The sequence below is a fragment of the Anomaloglossus baeobatrachus genome, chromosome 7 (genome assembly GCF_048569485.1).
Source record: "Anomaloglossus baeobatrachus isolate aAnoBae1 chromosome 7, aAnoBae1.hap1, whole genome shotgun sequence".
NCBI lineage: Eukaryota > Metazoa > Chordata > Amphibia > Anura > Aromobatidae > Anomaloglossus > Anomaloglossus baeobatrachus.
This window is the reverse complement of record NC_134359.1, coordinates 303,756,462-303,779,954: the sequence shown is the minus strand read 5'-3', so window position 1 is coordinate 303,779,954 and position 23,493 is coordinate 303,756,462. Positions and strand designations below refer to the sequence as shown.

General features: G+C 45.9%; 2 protein-coding genes across 2 annotated transcripts in view; both read right to left on the bottom strand.

The window, feature by feature from the left end:
* Positions 1 to 9,883, bottom strand: part of LOC142246803 (transmembrane protease serine 9-like) — an 85,180-nt gene extending 75,297 nt beyond the window's left edge. The window contains exons 1-2 of the mRNA XM_075319851.1: positions 9,841 to 9,883; positions 2,789 to 2,993 (exon numbers count right to left, since the gene is read on the bottom strand). Coding sequence (XP_075175966.1) covers positions 2,789 to 2,993; positions 9,841 to 9,883 — 248 coding nt within the window. The remainder of the gene's footprint in view (positions 1 to 2,788; positions 2,994 to 9,840) is intronic.
* A 1,940-nt stretch (positions 9,884 to 11,823) lies between these two features.
* LOC142246801 (transmembrane protease serine 9-like) overlaps positions 11,824 to 23,493 on the bottom strand; it is a 67,481-nt gene continuing 55,811 nt past the window's right edge. Inside the window, exons 9-12 of the mRNA XM_075319850.1 lie at positions 15,739 to 15,943; positions 13,266 to 13,537; positions 12,635 to 12,804; positions 11,824 to 12,114 (exon numbers count right to left, since the gene is read on the bottom strand). Coding sequence (XP_075175965.1) covers positions 11,836 to 12,114; positions 12,635 to 12,804; positions 13,266 to 13,537; positions 15,739 to 15,943 — 926 coding nt within the window. The 3' untranslated portion in view covers positions 11,824 to 11,835. The remainder of the gene's footprint in view (positions 12,115 to 12,634; positions 12,805 to 13,265; positions 13,538 to 15,738; positions 15,944 to 23,493) is intronic.

Here is a 23,493-nt window from a genome sequence, read left to right as displayed (position 1 = left end):
AGTTGTCATGTAATGGTCTTCTCCTTATATTAGGGGTGTGAAGAGATACAGAATTCTTCATTTTCTAATATAATAAAGTGTGTCTAATCAAGAGGAAAGGTTTTACTTCTTCTCTTGATTAGACGCACCCCAAGATCAGGACATGAAATGCTTTGAATCCTTCACTTCTGGGAGCAGTTTATGCTCTACGTGGCTTCCCTGTGGTTATGAAGAGATTTCACTTCCATGTTGTGACATTGTAAGAAACTGGAGATTTTACCAAATTTGTATAAAGTTGAAGACCCGTTTTGCTTTTATTTTATTCCCACTGCTCCCCTCAGTTTTCTAATTTTTTTCTTTTATCTCCCCTGTGGTTCCAGAGAAATGGAGCATTTTATTTACAGAAAGAAGCTCCATGAGGACTGGGCTCCAGCTGAGATAAGGGTTCCTAACCCGAAATCTTATGGATCCTTAATCCTTTTATCCTTTTTCGGACCATGTTTTTAATTGTAGAGCTAAAGTTATATTTTAACATTTTCCCATTGGTGCTGGAGCCCAGTCCTCATGGACCTTCTTCCATTTCTGACCTGGATCCCAGCCTGGTGTGTTCCTCCACTACTGACCAAACAAGGTCCACCAGGGTTCCTATAAGAATACAAGTGGTTTTCACACTGAATTGTCCTCCCTGGAAGTCGATGACCTTTTTCCTTCCCTTTTTATTCTTCTCGTATTTGTATGGTCTTTACCAAGAGGGCGGTGAGATTGTCTCTGGGTGCAAAAAAGGAGAATCCATCTCCCTACAAATAAAGCCCAGAAAAATTACACTGTGAGCAGCGCCCCATGGCAAATACCATAAAATAGCACAAAATATAAAGGCCCAGATCTCTGCAACTGTACAATGGATTTAAAGAAAGAAACCAAAATCCACAGTGTCCTCAGGGGATCAGCGGGAAGACAATTAAAGCCAAACTGGACGCGGATTTCACTATTATTTACCATGATGAGGGTACGTGGGGGGTAATTAGATGGGCAAGATTTGGGGAGGAAAAAAGAAAGTGAAAAAAAAAGAAAGACGTTAAAGAAAGAAAGGAAAGAAATACAATAAAGAAAGAAGGGAAAGGAAGAAAAAAAAGCAAGTAGAGGAAGAAAAGAAAGAAAGATGGAGAGAAAGAAAGAGAAAGAATGAGAGGGCAGGAAAGGGAATGAAAGGAAAGAAAGATAAGGTAGGAGAGGAAGGAAAGAAAAGATAGGAAGAGGAAAGAGAGGAAAGAAAGAAAGAAAGAAAGAGAGAAAGAAAGAAAGAAAGAGAAAGAAAGACGGGGCAGGAAAGGGAATGAAAGGAAAGAAAGATAAGGTAGGAGAGGAAGGAAAGAAAAGATAGGAAGAGGAAAGCGAGGAAACAAAAAAAGAAAGAGAAAGAATGACAGGGCAGGAAAGGGACTGAAAGGAAAGAAAGATAAGGTAGGAGAGGAAGGAAAGAAAAGATAGGAAGAGGAAAGAGAGGAAAGAAAGAAAGAAAGAAAGAAAGAGAGAAAGAAAGAAAGAAAGAGAAAGAAAGACGGGGCAGGAAAGGGAATGAAAGGAAAGAAAGATAAGGTAGGAGAGGAAGGAAAGAAAAGATAGGAAGAGGAAAGAGAGGAAAGAAAGAAAGAAAGAAAGAAAGAAAGAGAAAGAAAGAAAGAAAGAGAAAGAAAGACGGGGCAGGAAAGGGAATGAAAGGAAATAAAGATAAGGTAGGAGAGGAAGGAAAGAAAAGATAGGAAGAGGAAAGAGAGGAAAGAAAGAAAGAAAGAAAGAAAGAAAGAAAGAAAGAGAAAGAAAGACGGGGCAGGAAAGGGAATGAAAGGAAAGAAAGATAAGGTAGGAGAGGAAGGAAAGAAAAGATAGGAAGAGGAAAGAAAGAAAGAGAAAGAAAGAAAGAGAAAGAAAGACGGGGCAGGAAAGGGAATGAAAGGAAATAAAGATAAGGTAGGAGAGGAAGGAAAGAAAAGATAGGAAGAGGAAAGAGAGGAAAGAAAGAAAGAAAGAAAGAAAGAGAAAGAAAGAAAGAAAGAGAAAGAAAGACGGGGCAGGAAAGGGAATGAAAGGAAAGAAAGATAAGGTAGGAGAGGAAGGAAAGAAAAGATAGGAAGAGGAAAGAGAGGAAAGAAAGAAAGAAAGAAAGAAAGAAAGAGAAAGAAAGACGGGGCAGGAAAGGGAATGAAAGGAAAGAAAGATAAGGTAGGAGAGGAAGGAAAGAAAAGATAGGAAGAGGAAAGAGAGGAAAGAAAGAAAGAAAGAAAGAGAAAGAATGACGGGGCAGGAAAGGGAATGAAAGGAAAGAAAGATAAGTTAGGAGAGGAAGGAAAGAAAAGAAAGGAAGAGGAAAGCGAGAAAAGAAAGAAAGAAAGAGAAAGAATGACGGGGCAGGAAAGGGATTGAAAGGAAAGAAAGATAAGTTAGGAGAGGAAGGAAAGAAAAGAAAGGAAGAGGAAAGAGAGGAAAGAAAAAAAGAAAGAAAGAGAGAAAGAAAGAAAGAAAGAAAGAAAGAGAAAGAAAGACGGGGCAGGAAAGGGACTGAAAGGAAAGAAAGACTAGGTAGGAGAGGAAAGAAAGGAAGGAAGAGGAAAGAAAGAGAAAGAAAGAATGAGGGGGGAGGAAAGGGACTGAAAGGAAAGAAAGACAAGGTAGGACAGGAAGGAAAGGAAGAGGAAAGCGAGGAAAGAAAGAAAGACAGAAAGGAAAGGATAAAAGAAAGGAAAGAATTCAGGCAGGCATAATTCACCCAGAATCAAGTAGATCTACAGAGATAAATGAACCCGTAACTTACACATCAAAGCAGTGTGCCGCGGTCAGCACCCACTGGGGGGAGATCAGGGAGCCCCCACATATGTGGTAGTAATAGCCCTCTACGAGGTACATCAGACTGACTTGCCACGGCCATTCTCCCGGCACAGCGTCTGTGCCACCAACTATGCGTCCGGGGACCTGCGGGGAGCCACAGACCGAGCGGCCATCTGCAGGGCTGAGAACAGCTGGAAGGAAAGAGTCACACACGTCAGTACATTTAGATTTTTTTATATTGATAACTTTCCCACTTTTGTTGATTGTTTATACGCACTCATCGGATCGTATTTTGTCCTCACTTTTTTTTTTTTGCATTTTTTTATGCTTGTGTCTAAAACAAATCAAGGATCAAATGGGATTTATTTGCTGTTATTTTTGTATTTTTTTTATTATTATTATTATTATTTATTATTATAGCTCCATTTATTCCATGGCGCTTTACAAGTGAAAGAGGGTATACGTACAACAATCATTAACAGTACAAAACAGACTGGTATAGGAGGAGAGAGGACCCTGCCCGCGAGGGCTCACAGTCTACAGGAGGGGAGAGGACCCTGCCCGCGAGGGCTCACAGTCTACAGGAGGAGAGAGGACCCTGCCCGCGAGGGCTCACAGTCTACAGGAGGGGAGAGGACCCTGCCCGCGAGGGCTCACAGTCTACAGGAGGAGAGAGGACCCTGCCCGCGAGGGCTCACAGTCTACAGGGAATGGGTGATGGTACAGCAGGTGAGGACAGAGCTGGTTGCACAGTGGTGTACTGGACTGAAGGCTATTGTAGGTTGTAGGCTTGGTGGAAGAGGTTGGTCTTGAGGTTCCTCTTGAAGCTTTCCACAGTAGGGGAGAGTCTGATGTGCTGAGGTAGAGCATTCCAGAGTATGGGGGATGCACGGGAGAAATCTTGTACGCTATTGTGGGAAGAGGAGATAAGAGAGGAGTAGAGAAGGAGATCTTGTGAGGATCTGAGGTTGCGTGCAGGTAGGTACCGGGAGACTAGGTCACAGATATAGGGAGGAGACAGGTTGTGGATGGCTTTGTATGTCATGGTTAATGTTTTGAACTGGAGTCGTTGGGTGATGGGACGCCAGTGAAGGGATTGGCAGAGTGGCGAGGCTGGGGAGTAGAGAGGGGAGAGGTGGATTAAGCGGGCCGCAGAGTTTAGGATAGATTGGAGGGGTGCAAGAGTGTTGGAAGGGAGGCCAGAGAGCAGGAGGTTGCAGTAGTCGAGGCGGGAGATGATGAGGGCATGCACTAATGTTTTTGCTGATTCTTGGTTAAGGAAAGCATGGATCCGGGAGATATTTTTGGGTTGTAGTCTGCATGAGGTGAAGAGGGCTTGGATGTGTGGCTTGAAGGATAGAGCAGAGTCGAGGGTTACTCCAAGGCAACGAGCTTGTGAGACTGGGGAGAGTGAGCAACCATCAAGTTTGATGGAAAGGCTTGTTGGAGGAGATGAGTGAGGAGGAGGAAAGACAATGAACTCTGTTTTGTCCATGTTAAGTTTTTGGAATCGTGCAGAGAAGAAGGATGAAATAGCAGACAGACATTGTGGGATTCTGGTTAGTAGAGAGGTAATGTCAGGTCCAGAGAGGTAGATCTGTGTGTCATTTATTGAAATAAAGAAGAAAATATATCATACATTGGGCCCCTGTACCTGAGGCGCCCGTCTCCTTCATGTGGCCCCCGCTTGGCTTTGTATCACCCATCGGAGAATTCCAAGCTAATTTGCACAAAGAATAAAAGTTTATTTGCCCAGAGATTATCTCTCGGCACCAGGACGGTGATCTCACGTGTATCTAGTTCTGGTTCTCCGGACTACTATTGCTTTAGCAGAGAGGAGAGATGATATTATGAAACCCATATTCGCCGGTTTGCTGAAATTTCATTGATTCATGGTGATAAACTCTCAGTACTGCAATGTCTTTAATAGCCCAGAGAAGGCGCATGTAACAGTCTGAGGTCTCCTTGAAGTATAGTGAACACCATTTTGTGCTCTTTGACGCACCTTATTAATATTCACGTGACCTCAACCTATCTGACAAAGGGGGGTAAAGATGGTTACTAGAGAGAACCAACAACCTTTTTAATAACACTCTGTGGTATCAAACATTTTAGGCTACTTAAATTGTAAAAATGGCAGAAAAAATATTCCTTTTTGAGACATGCCTGCCTTGCTGGTGTTTATACACAGCCGGTGCAAACAGGAGAAGCAATGGTTTTTGTATATAGGTTGACGCAAACATTTTTGGTGAGATTTTTTTCTTGGAAAAATAAGAAGTTATAGCTCCTTCAAGAGCTGTCTAAAAATTATCCTATTAATTAAGGAGCAAGGTACACCCCCATAAAAAGCTGGGTGAAACGTGCGTCGGGGTGGAGGGACTGTCTACCTGGGATCTAAACCACTAAGCACCTAAGTTTATGGTGTGTACACCTTACAAAAAGCAATTAGCTATGTGTTATGTGGGTGATAAATTGTATACTATGGTGGGGAGTTGGAGATAAACCTTAGACTTTGAGTGTAGAGCCACTATGTGTGCTAGTACTACACAGTTTCTTGACCACTATTGTGAGTTAGTCCATAGTGTAGTGTGAATTACAGAGAATATCAAGTTTTTACATCCCAGCTACAATTAAATGATACTTGTATATGGTTATTGCCAACAGTTTATGTAATCCATAAAATGATTTATATCTATTTACTGTGTATCTATCTGAGTATATTTACCGTATTTAGTTTTTTACTATTTATTGTCTTTGTTGATATCCTCTCTAGTCATTTATTGAAAAAAATATTTAACTATTTATTTTCACTTTAGTTTTCAGTCCTTTAGAGATTTCTCTGTTTTTTAATATTTTCTAGTTTTAAAAATGTATGATCAAATAAAACTTATTAATTTTCTTCCTTGAGCATGAATCGCTTTTTACCTGTGTTTTTCTATATAAAACTAAAGGTCCTGGGTCTAAATCTACATCTGAAGTGTCATGAACACTTAATTATACCACGTATTTTTGATAAAAATAAAGAAATGATAGCTTCTTCATGATCTGTCCAAAAATTATCCCTTTATTTAAGGAGCAATGTACCAAACAGTTTAGCTGTTGGAAAGTGAAGAAGCAATGGCTTCTTGTCTAGGAAAGAAAAAAAATAACACTTAATTTTGCCTTCCACAATAAGTTCACTATGCTCACAGTGATTAACACAATTATAAAGGCTTGTTGTCAAGAAGTTCAAAAATTATCCCTTTTTTCAATAATAGCAAAAGACCGGCTGCTTCAAATTGAAAAAGCAATGGCTTGGCAACAAGCCATGAAGAAAATTAGCCCTAATTTTTTTGTTTCATGTTTGTTTGCCCCCAAGAAAGTACATTTCCAAGCAGCAGTGCAGTATCTATACAAAACTGGACAGTGGCGGCAGCGGCACCATCTGTAGCCACCTGGCATAAAAATATTACGGATCGGGCAAGGAGATATCTGGTAGAGTAAGGCAAGCGATGCGAGCCCCGGAGCAGAAGTAGAGTATTGCAATATCAAAGAGTAGGCGGCAAGGAGATGTGTGGCTGGCTTATCTGTGCAATGGCAGTGGCATAAGCCACATGATATAAAATATGACAGGGCAGCCAGGAGATGGTGGCAGTGTAGGGTCGGCAATGGCAGCTCTAGCAGCACCAGTTCAACGTTGGCCATCATTCATCCATGGAGAAATCTGCTCCTAAAGCCCATACACAAAAGCCGCCTACAATATACCAGGGCCCAGGCTGAAAAATATTACCAATACTGAGACGCTCTACTCTGGAGCGATGAGACTAAGTTAAATGTTTATGGAACTAATGGCTTCAAAAATATGCGGTATCAAAAATCTAAGGAGTGCAAAGAAAAATGTCCGGTGTCTACAGTGAGACCTGGTGGTGGCTGTGCCCTTATGTGGATACATGAGCTACCAGTGTCGGGGGGGGTACATGAGCTACCAGTGTCGGTGGGGACATGAGCTGCTGGTGTCGGGGGCACATGAAATGCTGGTGTCGGGGGCACATGAGCTGCTGGTATCAGGGGCACATGAGCTGCTGGTGTTGGGGGCACATGAGCTGCGGGTGTTGGGGGCACATGAGCTGCTGGTGTCGGGGGCACATGAGCTACCAGTGTCGGTGGGGACATGAGCTGCTGGTGTCGGGGGCACATGAAATGCTGGTGTCGGGGGCACATGAGCTGCTGGTATCAGGGGCACATGAGCTGCTGGTGTCGGGGGCACATGAGCTACTGGTGTAGGGGGCACATGAGCTGCTGGTGTCAGGGGCACATGAGCTGCTGGTGTCGGGGGCACATGAGCTACTGGTGTAGGGGGCACATGAGCTGCTGGTGTCTGGGGCACATGAGCTGCTGGTATCGGGGGCACATGAGCTGCTGGTGTTGGGGCACATGAGCTACTGGTGTCGGGGGCACATGAGCTACTGGTGTAGGGGGCACATGAGCTGCTGGTGTCTGGGGCACATGAGCTGCTGGTATCGGGGGCACATGAGCTGCTGGTGTCGGGGGCACATGAGCTGTTGGTGTCGGGGGCACATGAGCTGCTGGTGTTGGAGCACATATTCTGCTGGTGTCGGGGGCACATGAGCTGCTGGTGTTGGGGGCACATGACCTGCCGTTGTCGGTGGGCACATGAGCTACTGGTGTCGGGGGCACATGAGCTGCTGGTATCGGGGGCACATGAGCTGCTGGTGTCGGGGCACATGAGATACTGTTGTCGGGGGAACAGGAGCTGCCGGTGTCGGGGGCACATGAGCTGCTGCTGTTGGGGGCACATTAGCTGCTGGTATCGGAGGCACATGAGCTGTTGGTGTTGGGGGCACATGAGCTGCTGGTGTCTGGGGCACATGAGCTGCTGGTGTCTGGGGCACATGAGCTGCTGATGTCGGGGGCACATGAGCTGCTGGTGTCGGGGGCACATGAGCTGCTGGTGTCGGGGGCACATGAGCTGCTGGTGTCGGGGGCACATGAGCTGCTGGTGTCGGGGACACATGAGCTGCTGGTGTCGGGGGCACATGAGCTGCTGGTGTCTGGGGCACATGAGCTGCTGGTGTTGGGGGCACATGAGCTGCTGGTGTCGGGGGCACATGAGCTGCTGGTGTTGGGGGCACATGAGCTGCTGGTGTCTGGGGCACATGAGCTGCTGGTGTCTGGGGCACATGAGCTGCTGGTGTTGGGGGCACATGAGCTGCTGGTGTCGGGGGCACATGAGCTGCTGGTGTCTGGGGCACATGAGCTGCTGGTGTCTGGGGCACATGAGCTGCTGGTGTCTGGGGCACATGAGCTGCTGGTGTCTGGGGCACATGAGCTGCTGGTGTCGGGGGCACATGAGCTGCTGGTGTCGGGGGCACATGAGCTGCTGGTGTCGGGGACACATGAGCTGCTGGTGTCGGGGGCACATGAGCTGCTGGTGTCTGGGGCACATGAGCTGCTGGTGTTGGGGGCACATGAGCTGCTGGTGTCGGGGGCACATGAGCTGCTGGTGTTGGGGGCACATGACCTGCCTTTGTCAGTGGGCACATGAGCTACTGGTGTCGGGGGCACATGAGCTGCTGGTGTCGGGGGCACATGAGCTGCTGGTATCGGGGGCACATGAGCTGCTGGTGTCGGGGCACATGAAATACTGTTGTCGGGGGAACAGGAGCTGCCGGTGTCGGGGGCACATGAGCTGCTGGTGTTGGGGGCACAGGAGCTGCTGCTGTTGGGGGCACATTAGCTGCTGGTATCGGGGGCACATGAGCTGCTGGTGTTGGGGGCACATGAGCTGCTGGTGTCGGGGGGCACATGAGCTGCTGGTGTTGGGGGTACATGAGCTGCCGGTGTCAGGGGACACATGAGCTGTTGGTGTCAGGGGACACATGAGCTGTTGGTGTTGGGGGGCACATGAGCTGCTTGTGTCGGGGGGCCATGAGCTGCCGATGTCGGGGGGCACATGATATGCTTGTGTCAGGGGTACATGACCTGCCAGTGTCGGGGGCACATGAGCTGCTGGCATCAGGGAGCACATGAGCTGCTGGTGTCGGGGGGCACATGAGCTGCTGGTGTCGGGGGGCACATGAGCTACTGGTGTGATTGGCACATGAGCTGCTGGTATCGGGGGGCACATGAGCTGCTGGTATCGGGGGGCACAGGAGCTGGTGGTGTCAGAGGCACATGAGCTGCTGGTGTCTGGGGGCACATGAGCTACTGGTGTCAGGGGGCACATGAGCTGTTGATATCAGGGGCACATGAGCTGCTGGTGTTGGGGGGCACATGAGCTACTGGTGTCAGGGGGCACATGAGCTGTTGATGTCAGGGGTACATGAGCTGCTGGTGTCAGGGGGCACATGAGCTGGTGGCTTTGGTGTGCACATGAGCTACTGGTGTCATTGGCACATGAGCTGCTGGTTTCGGGGGGGGCACATGAACTGCTGGTGTTAGGGGGCACATGAACTGCTGGTGTCGGGCGGCACATGAGCTGTTGATGACAGGGGGAACATGAGCTTTTGACGTCGGGGGCACATGAGCTGCTAGTGACGGGGGGCACATGAGACTGTTGATGTCAGGGCACTGAGCTGGCGGCTTCGGGGGCAAATGAGCTACTGGTATCGGGGCACATGAGCTGCTGGTGTTGGTGGTACACGAGGTGCTGGTATCATGGGCACATGATCTGCCGGTGTTGGGTGACACATGAGCTGCCGGTGTCGGGGGCACATGATCTGCTGGTGTTGGGGGGTACATGAGAAGTCTATAGGCGGCAATTTTAGATGTGGGTCCTTGATTTCACCAAACCAAGGATTCTACTTTATGGCCAAAGGATCAGATTGAGGTTTTATATTCTTCTTCTTACATACTGACCCAGTTGAGTGGAGAAAACATTTTTACCCAGTAGAGAAAAGGAAAGAAGACGAAGGAACTTGATCATGAAGCTTGAAAATTCCAAAAATGGACAGGATGTTCTCTAGGAGGACAACTCTTACTCAGCCATTGAAATGGACTTGATAGTATACAAAATGAAAACTGTTATCTGGAACTTACCAAGGTGCAGAAATATAAGTGCCCCAAGAATCTTCAGCTCCATAGTGTCCGGTCTGGTCGATCCGATCTAAGTGCCCCTTTTATAGAGCTTTGATTTCTAATCATTACAAGGTGAAACCCAATTACTTAGTAACTGATAGTTTACATAACAAAATATAAAAACTCATCAATCACTCCAGGCTATAGAAAAAGCGATAACAGGAAACATGAGAGAAAATTCTCTAATCTCAATCATCACAAAGTAGATCTTAAGATAAACAACGCTGCCGAGAAACCTGCAAAAACAGAGGAGACAATGAGGGACAGAAATGGATCCAAGGTGTTGGGTGCCGAAACTTGCATCAGGTCAATAATTCATAACCTTTCCCTGCACGACGCAGAAAGACACGGAAGAAACCTTCACATTCTGCAACTTCAGATCTTCTCATCATTTCCCAGACTTTCTCATAGACGTAGTGAAGGAATGGCTGAAAGTGGGAGTGAGCGGCGGTACTAAGGAAATATACCTTCTAATACTGTCGGCATCATAGCAAAGGTGGAGAATCTCTACGAGAAATCTGCAGAAATGGTCAAAGGAAGACGGTAAAGGATGCAGCTCACATCATACATGGATGGGTGACGAAGATGGAGAACATCAACCAGAAATCTGAAGAAATGGGTCAAAGGAAGATGGCAAAGGAGGACATCATACATGGATGGGTGATGAAGATGGAGAACATCAACCAGAAATCTGAAGAAATGGGTCAAAGGAAGGTGGCAAAGGAGGCAGCTACATCATGCATGGATAGGTGACGAGGATGGAGAACCTCTACCAGAAATCTGCAGAAATGGGTCAAAGGAAGATGGCAATGGAGGCACCTACATCATACATGGATGGGTGACGAGGATGGAGAACCTCCAACAGAAATCTGCAGAAATGGGTCAAAGGAACACGGCAAAGGAGGCAGCAACATCATACATGGATGGGTGAACGGAAAACCAAACGGGGAACTTTTGTTGATTCCGCTCATGATTTGCAATGATGAAAATTATAACATTTTCCAAGATTTAAGAATAATAAAACTTTTGGAAACATTTTTCATCCCCTACATTCTATTCAGAAGGGTCTGGATCTGGGTTCTGAGTCCCCCAAAGATTGGTGAAGACACCCCTGAGGAGCGCACAGCTTTTACATATTCAATAGGAAGTCTATATCTACTCTGCACAGAGCTGCACACTTCTCAGGGGTCTTTTGAGGCATTATGGAGGTCTGAGAACCTGGACCACCAAGAGAATGAAAGGGTCAAAATTTTATAAATGTTTTTGCAATTGTCTAGTTACAATTTAATGGAAAAATACAGAAAGAAATGATTTTATGATAAGTCAGGTCCAGATTCAAAGATGTTGTTGGTGAAGTTTGTAGTTCTGGATTAGCAACGATTTCGAGAAAGGAAGAACTGGAAAGAACATTTACAATCACAAAAATAGATATTTCATATCTACTAAATTGCCTTTTTTCTGCAGCACTGCCTCTCCACTGCAGGTAGACAAATCAATGACACGGTGATTGTCTGCAGAGGTCACATGTGGACATGTCCACGACAAGAAGTGGTGCTGGAGTTACGTGGCCCCATGAGGTGGACAATCCCTTTACATTCCTGGCTGCTCAGAGATTTCCATTGACTATTTTTTGAGCAGGGTCACACTAGATCTCCAGATCACTGTCTGATGAGGTCGATACAAAAACTTGTTTCTATGTTTCATATCAAAAGTATTAAAACAAAGCGAGAACAGAGTGTAAATCCCTCTACGTCCATCCATTTCCAGCTCATCCCCCGCTCACACAACGTCAGCACTCAGGACCCAATTCCTTCCGCAGAAATATTAACATTTCTTCATTGTTTTTCAAAAATTAAATTACATTTTTTTTAATTTTTTTATTAGAAAAATGTTTAATTATTAAACGTTTATATTTCTAAATATTTTTTTAAAATATTGGATAGAAATGATTTGTTGTTAAAGTGGAGCAGCTAGTGCAGCTGTGATGATGAGGAGGGTCAGCAGATAACTCGACACGTTCACGTTCCCTCTACATTTTTGGGAAGGTTGTGGGATATCGGTCACATCTTGGAAGCTCAGGTCTGGTATGTAGGGCTGGATCCAGGACTGGTAGGAGGTGACCAGGGTGTAGACCCCGGGACGGTCGGGTAAAGCACATCCAGCTCCAAAGCTCACCACGCCAGCCTGGTACCAGGTGCTGTTGACTTTACACACGAGAGGTCCTCCAGAGTCTCCCTGAAAGACAACATGTACATGATGAGCAGAAGTAGGGCCAAAACTAAAAAAATTTAGCAAGGTAAAAGTTATACATTGGATTAAAGGGATTCTCCACTTTTCATAATGCTGAAGGCAGAAGATGCCATCGGTATCAGATCACTAGAGATATGACCATCGACTCTGCCACTGGTGAGGGCAGCTGAGCCTGGTCTTACAATTTAGTCTTATTCAATGGAATTCCACCACTATCAATGTCCCATGAAGGCCATTAGTCCCCCGCAGCGCCCTCCCTTGGAGAATAACCATCTACTTGGGACTATTGAAATTCCATACAATATGTGGACAGGCCACGTCACCCAAACTGTTCTTGTTGACACTTTCTCCAATAACTGTTTTGTGCACAAACCTGAAGGTGCATGCTGTGATTTTTTTTTTCACCTGGACCTTAGGTTCCTAGCAAAAATTGCTCATATCGACTGATATTAGTTATTGAGCTGTCTGCCTGTGATCTTTGAAGAGTACAATACTGATCCTTCACCTGGCAGGAGTCCTTTCCTCCTTTGGAATATCCGGCACATATCATGGAGTTATAGATTATAGGGCTCAAACTGCTGACCCCTGAATCCAAGTGATACATCTTGTCACACGTCTGGTAGTCGATCAGCGGGATCATCACCTTCTGTAGGGTCATCGGGGTCGTCAGACTCACTGAGAAGATAAGAAGTCAGGTTATTCCATTACTTGTGTTCTCAACACTTTATACCATCTCACATCGTGTAGAACATGTTCTGTCCCAGCTATAACTGGAGCGTTAACATCCAGGTCAATGTGGGACAGCAGATTGTTTATGGTTCCCCCATACCACGTACTTTTCTAAGGATCATCACAGGCTTTACAATTCATTTGATCATTCTTATTCACATAATGCTCATCATTGGAATAATGAACATCATTGAGGCCTACAGAGTTGAAGATTGACCTCCCGTACCGGTGAGTTTTTCCTGGGTTCATCCAAGGTTTTATCACTCTTTCATGATCTATTACTTTTTCACCATCATTATTGTTATGATCGTCATCATCATTGCTCACATTATGTCCATCATACATTTCATCCCCATCATTCTCATTATTCCAGTCACACCCGTCATACACATCCTTTCCGTCCTCACCTCCTGATGCAGTGTCTCCCCAGCCGGTGACCCAGCAGTCCATGGCACAGGGGAAGGTGACGTAGGTGGAGGGCAGGCAGATGGGCTGGATGTAGTTGGTGTAGTTGACCGGACTGGAGAGCTTCACCAGAGCAATGTCTCCTATGGACGTTGTGGTTGAGTAATCGGGATAAATTATAATTTTTGACACAGTAGTATCAAAGTGATTAGATTCATTTAATTGGAGCTTGTAGGCGCCCAGCCGAACTGCATAGTTTGAAGGTGAGGGATCCCTGTGGAGACAAGAAGATGATCGGAGGTTAAAAATACTGAGCATCTGAGATCGTATCTGAATCCATGAGACCAAACTACACCCGGCTGCCCAATTATTATGTAATGTCCATGCCCATGGGGTTTGGAGAAGTTCTGAATTGTAATCCTTTTAACCTTAATGTTGTTTTGACTATTGATGGGCAATCACGAACGATAGAGTTTGGGGTTTTTACTGGACACCTGTTGTTCAGATCTTGGACTCAAACAAGGACTATGTCTGCAGAAAGAAGTACCGCTACACACAGTCTCACTACTATATAGCTTGTTTCACGACCCCTCATTGCCTGGCCAGCCTCACCCTCCTTTCCTCTTGGCGTGGGAGAGGGACTTGGGCAGGACCTTTAGAGATATGGAACGAGATAGAATTTTTCAACTCACTCAGGAGTCGTCGCTAAATGCTCTATCACAGGAGAGGGGCTATAAGAGCGTCTCCAGGTGGTACAGGTGCCCCTCCAAGATTTGCGCTACATTCCCCACTGCCCCGACACTTGCTGGAGGTGCGAGCGGGGAAATGGGTCATACCTTCATATTTGGTGGGAATGTCTAGTGCTGAAGAGCTTCTGGGACGCTGTGTTTCAATAATTAAACACTCCTCTGGAGAACTCTACCTAACACCAGAGCTGGTGCTCTTTTCAATTGGGGGGGCTCTATTTTGCAATTTAAAAAGGGTATGGCACAGCACATTTTAACAGTGGCGAGAAAGCTAATCTCTAGGTACTGGAAATGGAAGTAGATCCCCTCACGAGCAGAACTCATTTTGGAACTCAACATGATCTATAGAATGGAGGAGTCGATTGGTCAACAAATTTGTAAAGGGAGAGGGTCATTGAGATCTGGGCATCTTGGATTATGCTTAGGGAGACCTCGAAATTCCTTGCATGGCTCCGGGAAGTGGGTTGATTGACTCGAGTTACCGCGGACCACACACTAGACACTAGATACAATTTACCACCTCTTAGCTGCGTCTGAATCCAGATGGGAATCTTCAGTCCATACCCTCATTACCCCCCCTGCATTTCCTCCCCTTTCTTGTCTGTCAAGTCTTCTATTACCGCTTTATAGAAATATTGGTCCACACTGAGCTTGACTGCCTTCGTGAGGCATCAGTCCTTTCTCCGGTTGGAATGGACCAGGTTAAGGTCTCCCTCAAGGAGACAATAGGATATTGGGGCATATTGTAAGTTGGCTGTGTTTATAATAACAATTAATGTAATAATTAATGTAATATGCTTCAAGATCTTATGTTGAAAACCCAATAAAATTTGATTTACCAAAAAAAAAAAAAATAATTCTGTATCCGAGTTTGGAGTTTGGGTGCTGTTCGTATGCTAGTAAAGTTTGTTGAATCCAACCAATGTGGAAGTTGCCTGTACGCTGCTGTGAACAATAAAAAAATGATGTGGGCTCCCGTCTAATCTTGATAACCAGCGCATGTAAAGCAGATGGCTGCGGGTTGCATCCTTCAGCTGTCAGCTTTTTCTTTAGCTGGTTATCAAAATTAGAGGGGATCCCAGGTCTTTCCTAAAAATTATTTTAATAAATAATTAAAAAAATGGAGCGGGGTCCTCCCCTATTTTTGATAACAAGCTAAGGTAAAGCAGACAGCTGGAGGATGGTATTCTCAGGCTGGGGAGGCCCATGGTTAATAACAGCCCACAAGTACCCCAGAAGTGGTGCATCCATTAGATTCCATTTTACCAGAACACAAGTTAAGGTCTCCATTGACTTATGTGGTACAGGTTCAAGTCCAGGTCCCAACCTAACTTTTATTTAAAAAACAACCGAATTCAGTGAACCCGAACATCCATGGATCTCTAATTTTGATACATCTTGAGATCAAGAGATAAGCAGCTCAAAAACACCAAAACATTTATTCCCAGTACTCTGCTGGGAGACAGTTATGCTATAGGTGTCTACTTGTGTCCCCCCAGTGGTTGTTATGAGCATTACAGGCTGTGTAGGTAATCATACATGTGACATGGCTCGTTTCAGCCTTTACCATAGTCCAGCAGGATAAAATTACAGGTGGTGGTTGGTGGAGGGACTGCGATGCTTATATAGTTATAATTTTGAATAACAAATAATAGTGAAAGAATAAAAAAGACATAAATCAATCAGCAAAACACAGGTCGAAAGAGAGAAAATATAACCCAGCACTTACTCATTAAGGCAGTGGGCGGCGGTCAGCACCCATTGGGGTGCGATCAGGGAGCCCCCACATGTGTGGTAATAATATCCTAATGATTTGCGAAGCAGACTGACTTGCCACGGCCATTCTCCTGCTATGGCGTCTGTGCCACCAACTATACGTCCGGAGATCTGCGGGGAGCCACAGACCGAGCCGCCATCTGCAGGGCTGAGGACAGCTGGAAGGAAAGAGTCACACAAGTCAGTCACAATTCAGTACAATGGCCGTATCTGTGGGCTTATAAAAAAAATTAGCAGGTGGGTTTCACAAAAGGTCTGAGTGTTTTGTCTTCTCCATCCTCTATTTATCATTGTACATAGACTGCAGAATGAGTGATCCATGACTGGGCGCGATCTCAGGTTACTTATCTCTCTTCAAAAGTTCAATCTTTTCTATTGACAATTTATAGCAAATTTTGTCAATAACTATACAATATAGAGCACCATTCAGTTTAATGACCCAACCAAGCAGGTTGCTCATAGCACGTAGTGGAGTTCCTTGGCGCCTTCTTATACAATCTCTCATGATGGAGCCTTGATAAGACGTGCCAGGAGCTACTTATGTAAGAACATCTGTCATTCATTTTCTACCTCTACTCCGAAATATTTCTGCCACTGTTCTCCTGCTGGAAATAGATCTATTCCACAATCATCTCTAAGGGGTACTTTGCACGCTGCGACATCGCTGGCCGATGATAGCGATGCTGAGCATGATAGTCCCCACCCCCGCCGCACATGCGATATCTTGTGATAGCTGCCGTAGTGAACATTATCGCTAAGTGAATATTATCGCTACGGCAGCTTCACTCGCACTTACCTGCCCTGCGACGTCACTCTGGCCGGCGACCCGCCTCTTTCCTAAGGGGGCGGGTCGTGCGGCGTCACAGCGATGTCACACGGCAGCCGTCCAATAGAAGCGGAGGGGTGGAGATGAGCGGGACGTAAACATCCCGCCCACCTCCTTCCTTCCGCATAGCCAGTGGAGGCAGGTAAGGAGATGTTCCTCGCTCCTGCGGCTTCATACACAGCGATGTGTGCTGCCGCAGGAACGAGGAACAACATCGTATCTCCTATTGGTGCGACATTACAAAAATGACCGACACTACACAGATCACCAATTTACAACGCTTTTGCGATCGTTTATTGGCGCATCTAGGCTTTACACGTTGCAACGTCGTTACCGACGCCGGATGTGCGTCACTTTCGATTTGACCCCGACGATATCGCAGTAGCGATGTCGCAATGTGCAAAGTACCCCTAAGTCTTCAAAGTCCTTCCATTGTTGTGAGTTTTAAAAATCAAGAATACATTCATAAACTTTGAATCCTTAACTGTGAACTCTTATTTCTCCCTTGAGAACCTTCAAGAACCCCTGATTGTAACGAAAAGCATTTTACCAAAGTCCAAACTCAACCTAAAAATCTCCAAATGTCTTTAACCTCGGTCCCTCTCGAATTGTTAGTGATCTTATTTGTTGAGAAATCAATCCGTGACCGCTTGGGAAACATCTTCCTTAAAGTTTTTGTTTTTACAAATTGTTATTTTGATAAACACATTCTTTTCCCTCTCCATCGACGTTTCTCTGCTCCATAATGCAGAGTGGCTATGGGAGGCAGTAGTAGTCGCGCTTACAGGGGCTGGCAGGCCGCAGCGCAGCCGTTCGGTAATCCATTGCATCCCAGCCGCCACTCCACTGCAGAGATACTTTCGCCACAATTCATTCTTCCACTGAGACAATGAATCAGACCCAGGTGCACTTCTTTTAAGCAGCAGAATTTTACATGCTTTCACTACATGGGTACTTTCAACTCGCATAACACGGGCACCGCTTCTGACCCCAACGGGGTTCCCTCCAGATTCCATTCCACCAATACATTTACCGGCCCTACTGCTTTCCTGGCATCTGAACTCCTTTGGACACCGCTAGGCCCCTCATTCTCCTGTCTGATGTCACATTGCACTGGCCGATTCAAAAAGTCCTTTAGTCTCTCCGTCCCACCCACAGGGATTAAGCTTGCACTATTGAAGGGGCTTATTACGACAGCACTCCTCTGTTCATGCTTCTGGTCAGGATCTACTCTTCTTCATTAAGAGCCCACTGACCTTCGGTCTCGCAGGGAAATTTGTTGGGTTTTTATATCCAGGAAAGACAGATGCCACCCTGACCGACCGGACTCAACCCCTCTTCTTGGGACGCAGTTACCAACAGTCCTCAAATGAGCAAGACCCCGCGTATCTGGTGTCAAAGGGTTGACCCTTAGGACCTTCAATAATCAATTGGTTTGGGCTTCTTCTCTCTTTCTCCTACTGAAGACTCATATGCTCCTTCTGCATCCTACCCTATTTATACTCTGGCCCCCTCCTTTTACGTAACTCCTTCCTGCATAGAGGTGCCAGGAAAGCAGTAGCTGAATCACCTGGTCACCTAGTGGCCAATTACCAAATTACACAGTACAGACTAATACATTTGACAACCCTTCCTGCGTGCTGGTCACTTCTGCGGGGGTGGTGCAGCCTTGACCCCCCTTACATTAAGATAAGAGCCATTAGTGGTTGTCCAAATCTACACAAGCTTAAGTGACCCAAGTCCAAAAAACACTTCATACACCACCAGATTGGAGGATCCCTCTCAGTAGATCATCTGCTTTTTCCACCAAATATCTTGATGGACCAGCTAAATGTTAGTCTAAAAATAGGAATCCCGGTCCCCTTCATTTTGGGGATTCTTGGTGGGCCTCTATTTTATCTGGGCATTCTTTTCTTTTCATATTACTACCATCCTCTGTGATCCACTAGCACTTGTTAACTAGTTAAATCCTCCTGTCAATATTTGACATTGGGATGTAACGCGGTCCGGGGGGATCGCACCATTCCTTGACCCAGTCAGTGCTCCTGTGACACAATCGGGTTGTTATAACAGTTGGGAGTCAGTTGATGACAGTTGTGGCTAAATCCCAGTGGCTAGAAGGACTTGTGGGCATGGCCGCCTTCATTAGTGGGCGTGAGGCGGTTTCTTCCCGTCCACTAAAATCATGCAAGGGGGTGCTTCACCCCTCCCTGCACTTCCCCCATCCCCCCCGCTTTTATTATAATCAACTCCATGCCGACGTGGACTTAGAAAAATAATGTTGCTTCCTGGTATCAGTTAAGTTGGTGTAGGCCCCACCCCTTCTGGTCACATGGGCATGACATCAGCAGAGGTCCCTCTGTCCACTGGGATTTAGATGTTACCACTTGATGTCCCCTGTTGCTGTCATGACACTTCCTGTGAGTGCCGGCATCCTCACAACATCAGCATTTCTTCTGTACAGAGCGATGCTGATGATGAGGCTGAAGCTGAAGCACGGCCCTGAACAACACAAGTGATCAGACAGTCTGAGATTCAAATCCCCTAAGGGGACTAGTAAAATCAATAAAAAGTTTTAAAAAAATATGAAAAAAAACCCGCAAAAGTTCAAATCATCCCCCTTTTTCTCCAATTGAAAATATCCCCCGATCTTTCAAAATATAAAATTAATTACGGTAATCTGATCGCTAAACGGCGTAGGAAGAAAAAACTCAAAACACCAAAATTACGCTTTTTTGGTCGCCGCAACATTTCATAGTATCATAGTATCATAGTATCATAGTTTTTAAGGTTGAAGGGAGACTCTAAGTCTATCTAGTTCAACCTGTAGCCTAACATGTTGATCCAGAGGAAGGCAAAAAAACCCCAATGTGTCAAATAAGCTCCAATGGGGAAAAAAATTCCTTCCTGACTCCACATCCGGCAATCAGACTAGTTCCCTGGATCAACACCCTGTCATAAAATCTAATATACATAACTGGTAATATTATATTTTTCAAGAAATGCGTTCAGGCTCTGCTTAAATTTTACTACCGTGTTTCCCCGAAAGTAAGGCCCTGTCTTACATTAATTTTACCCCCAAAAGTCCCACCCTGCCTTACTTTCGGGGGAGGCCTTACATTGGAAAAAAAAATGACAATCCTCCCCCCTGCAGCCTCCCCATTGTTTGAGATCCGGCATCCACCCCATCCTCCCCCCTGCAGCCTCCCCATACAGTGGTTCTGCCCCCCACTCTGCCACCACACACACTGACACATACGGTACCGGTACAGCCCCACACGGCACCCACACACATATCGTACCGGTACCGTACACACACACACACACACACACACACACACACACACACACTGACACATACAGCCCCATACGGCACCCATACACATAACACACACACACACACACACACACACACACAGCCCCATACGGCACCCATACACATAACACACACACACACACACAGAGTTTCGGAACTTACCGAAATCGGAGCGAGCCTGCAGGCGGTGAGTCGCGGCTGATTTCGGCCAATCAGCTGCAGGCGGTGACGTCGCGGCTGATTTCGGCCAATCAGCTGCGAGCCGGCTGACTGGCCAATCGCAGCTCGAGCTGAGGGCCAATCAGCTGCGAGCCGGCTGACTGGCCAATCGCAGCTCGAGCTGAGGGCCAATCAGCTGCGAGCCGGCTGACTGGCCAATCGCAGCTCGAGCTGAGGGCCAATCAGCTGCGAGCCGGCTGACTGGCCAATCGCAGCTCGAGCTGATGGCCAGCAGGGAGCCTTGCGGGGGCCATTCACCGGAGGCGGACCACGGGTGGCACGAGACTGGAGAAGGCCTGGATGGAACAAGGGAACAGCGGCAGCGGTAAGTTCCTGTACTTTCCCCAGGGACCCCCACCCATAGGCGGCCTTACATTCCCCGGCCCCCCCGCTACCCTGCCTTACAATCGGGGGGTGCCCTACATTGGCGGACCCCCCCGAAACCCCCACCCTGCCTTACTTTCGGGGGGGTCCTACTTTCGGGGAAACACGGTAGTGAATCCCTCATTACAACATCATACGGCAGAGAGTTCCATAGTCTCACTGCTCGTACAGTAAAGAATCCTCGTCTGTGATTATGATTAAACATTCTTTCCTCAAGACGTAGCGGATGCCCCCGTGTTCCAGTCGCAGGCCTAGGTGTAAAGAGATCTTTGGAAAGGTCTCTGTACTGTCCCCTCATATATTTATACATTGTGATTAGATCCCCCTAAGCCTTTGTTTTTCCTAACTAACTAACCCCAAGTTTAATAACCTGTCTTGGTATTGCAGCCCACCCCATTCCTCTAATAATCTAGGTCGCTCTTCTATCTACCTGTAAGATTATGCTATTTATAACCTTCTATACTTTTGCTAACAAGAAATGCATCCATTCCTCTCTTAAATTCATTCAGTGAGTTGGCCATCACCACTTCCTCAGGAAGAGAGTTCCAGAGCCTCACTGCTCTTACCGTGAAGAACCCTCTTCTACGCTGATGTAGGAATTTTCTTTCCTCCAATCGAAAAGAATGCCCCCTTGTTCTTGTCATAGTCCTTGGTACAAACAGATCATGGGAGAGATCTCTATATGGCCCTCTGATATATTTGTACATATTTATTAGGTCTCCCCTAAGTCTTCTCTTTTCTAGAGTAAATAGACCTAATTTTGATAACCTTTACGTGTATTGTAATGCACCCATTCCATTTATTATTTTAGTAGCCCGCCTCTGAACCCTTTCAAGTTCAGTAATGTCTTTCTTCAGCACCGGCGCCCAAAATTGCACACAATACTCCAAGTGTGGTCTGACGAGTGATTTGTACAGAGGGAGAATGTTTTCATCTCGTGCCCCCAGACCTCTTCTAATGCATCCCATCACCCTATTTGCTTTGGTGGCTGCTGCCTGACACTGGGCACTCCAATTTAGATTCTTATTCACTAAGATGCATAAGTCTTTTTCCATGTCTGATTTCCCCAGCAGTTTCCCATTTAGTAAGTAATCGTAGCATCTGTTTCTCCTTCCCATGTGCATAACCTTACACTTATCTGTGTTAAACCTCATTTGCCATTTTTCAGCCCAATTCTCCAATTTACTCAAATCCATCTGTAGTTGCAAACTGTCCTCCTTTGTGTTAACTACCTTACATAGTTTTGTATCATCTGCAAATACTGATATTTTACTCTGTAAACCATCCACCAGATCATTAATAAATATATTAAATAGTAGGGGGCCCAATACAGACCCCTGTGGCACCCCACTAGTAACCCTGGCCCAATCTGAGTATGCACCATTAATAACCACTCTTTGTTTTCTACCACTAAGCCAGCTACCTACCCATCTACACACATTTTCCCCGAGCCCAAGCTTTCTCATTTTACTTAGCAGTCTTTTATGTGGGACAGTGTCAAATGCTTTACCGAAGTGGAGATAAATGACATCCAATGATTCTCCTCGGTCCATGTGAGAGCTTACATCCTCATAGAAGCTGATCAGGTTAGTGTGACAGGAGCGATCCTTCATAAACCCATGTTAATATGGAGTTAAACAGTTATTAACATTGAGACATTCCATAATAGTATCCCTTAAAAACCCTTCAAACATTTTACCCACAACAGATGTTAAGCTTACCGGCCTATAGTTTCCAGGTTCCCTTTTGCACCCTTTTTTGAATATTGGTACCACATTTGCTAGCCGCCAATCCAGTGGAACAGACCCAGTTTCTATAGAGTCTTTAAATAAAAGGAATAGAGGCCTGTCTATCACATTACTTAACTCCCTTAATACCCGAGGGTGAATGCCATCAGGGCCTGGTGATTTGTCAATTTTAATGTTACTAAGTCGGTTCTGCACTTCTTCCTGGGTTAGACCGGTCACACTTAATGAAGCGGTTACATGATCACTCTGCATTTCCCCTGGCATTTGCTTTTCCTGTGTGAACACAGTTGAGAAAAAAGTATTTAAAACATTTGCTTTTCACACATCGCTTTCTATGATTTTACCCTCATTATTCTTTAAAGGGCCAACACCATCAATTTTAATCTTTTTTCTGTTTATATAATTAAAGAATAGTTTGGGATTTGCTTTGCTTTCCTTAGCAATGAGTCTCTCAGTTTCTACTTTTGCTAAATATATTTGTTTTTTACACATTTTATTTTTTTCTCTATATATTTTTAATGCTTCCTCGCTGCCTTCTTGTTTTAGCTTTTTAAATGCCTTTTTCTTATTATTCATTGCCCCTTTTACATCCTTATTTAGCCACATTGGTTTTCTCCTGTTCCTAGCCCTTTTATTTCTGTATGGTATGGCTCGCCCGCAGTGGGTGTTTAATACCGATTTAAAAATGTCCCACTTATTTTCTGTGCTCCCATTTTTGAGGACATTGTCCCAATCAATTTGGCGAAGGTCTTCTCTAAGCTGATCAAACTTTGCTTTGCTGAAATTCAGCGTTTTTGTAACCCCCCTCCAAGGCACCTTACTGAAGGACAAGTGGAATTGTATTATATTGTGGTCACTATTCCCTAGGTGCCCATCCACTCGTACGTCTGTTATTCTATCTGGCCTGTTGCTTAAAATTAAGTCCAGAAGGGCTGCCCCTCTATCCGGCCTCCAGAAGGGCTGCCCCTCTATCCAGCCTCCAGAAGGGCTGCCCCTCTATCCGGCCTCCAGAAGGGCTGCCCCTCTATCCGGCCTCCAGAAGGGCTGCCCCTCTATCCGGCCTCCAGAAGGGCTGCCCCTCTATCCAGCCTCCAGAAGGGCTGCCCCTCTATCCGGCCTCCAGAAGGGCTGTCCCTCTATCCGGCCTCCAGAAGGGCTGCCCCTCTATCCGGCCTCCAGAAGGGCTGCCCCTCTAGTTGAGCCTGGCACAAGTTG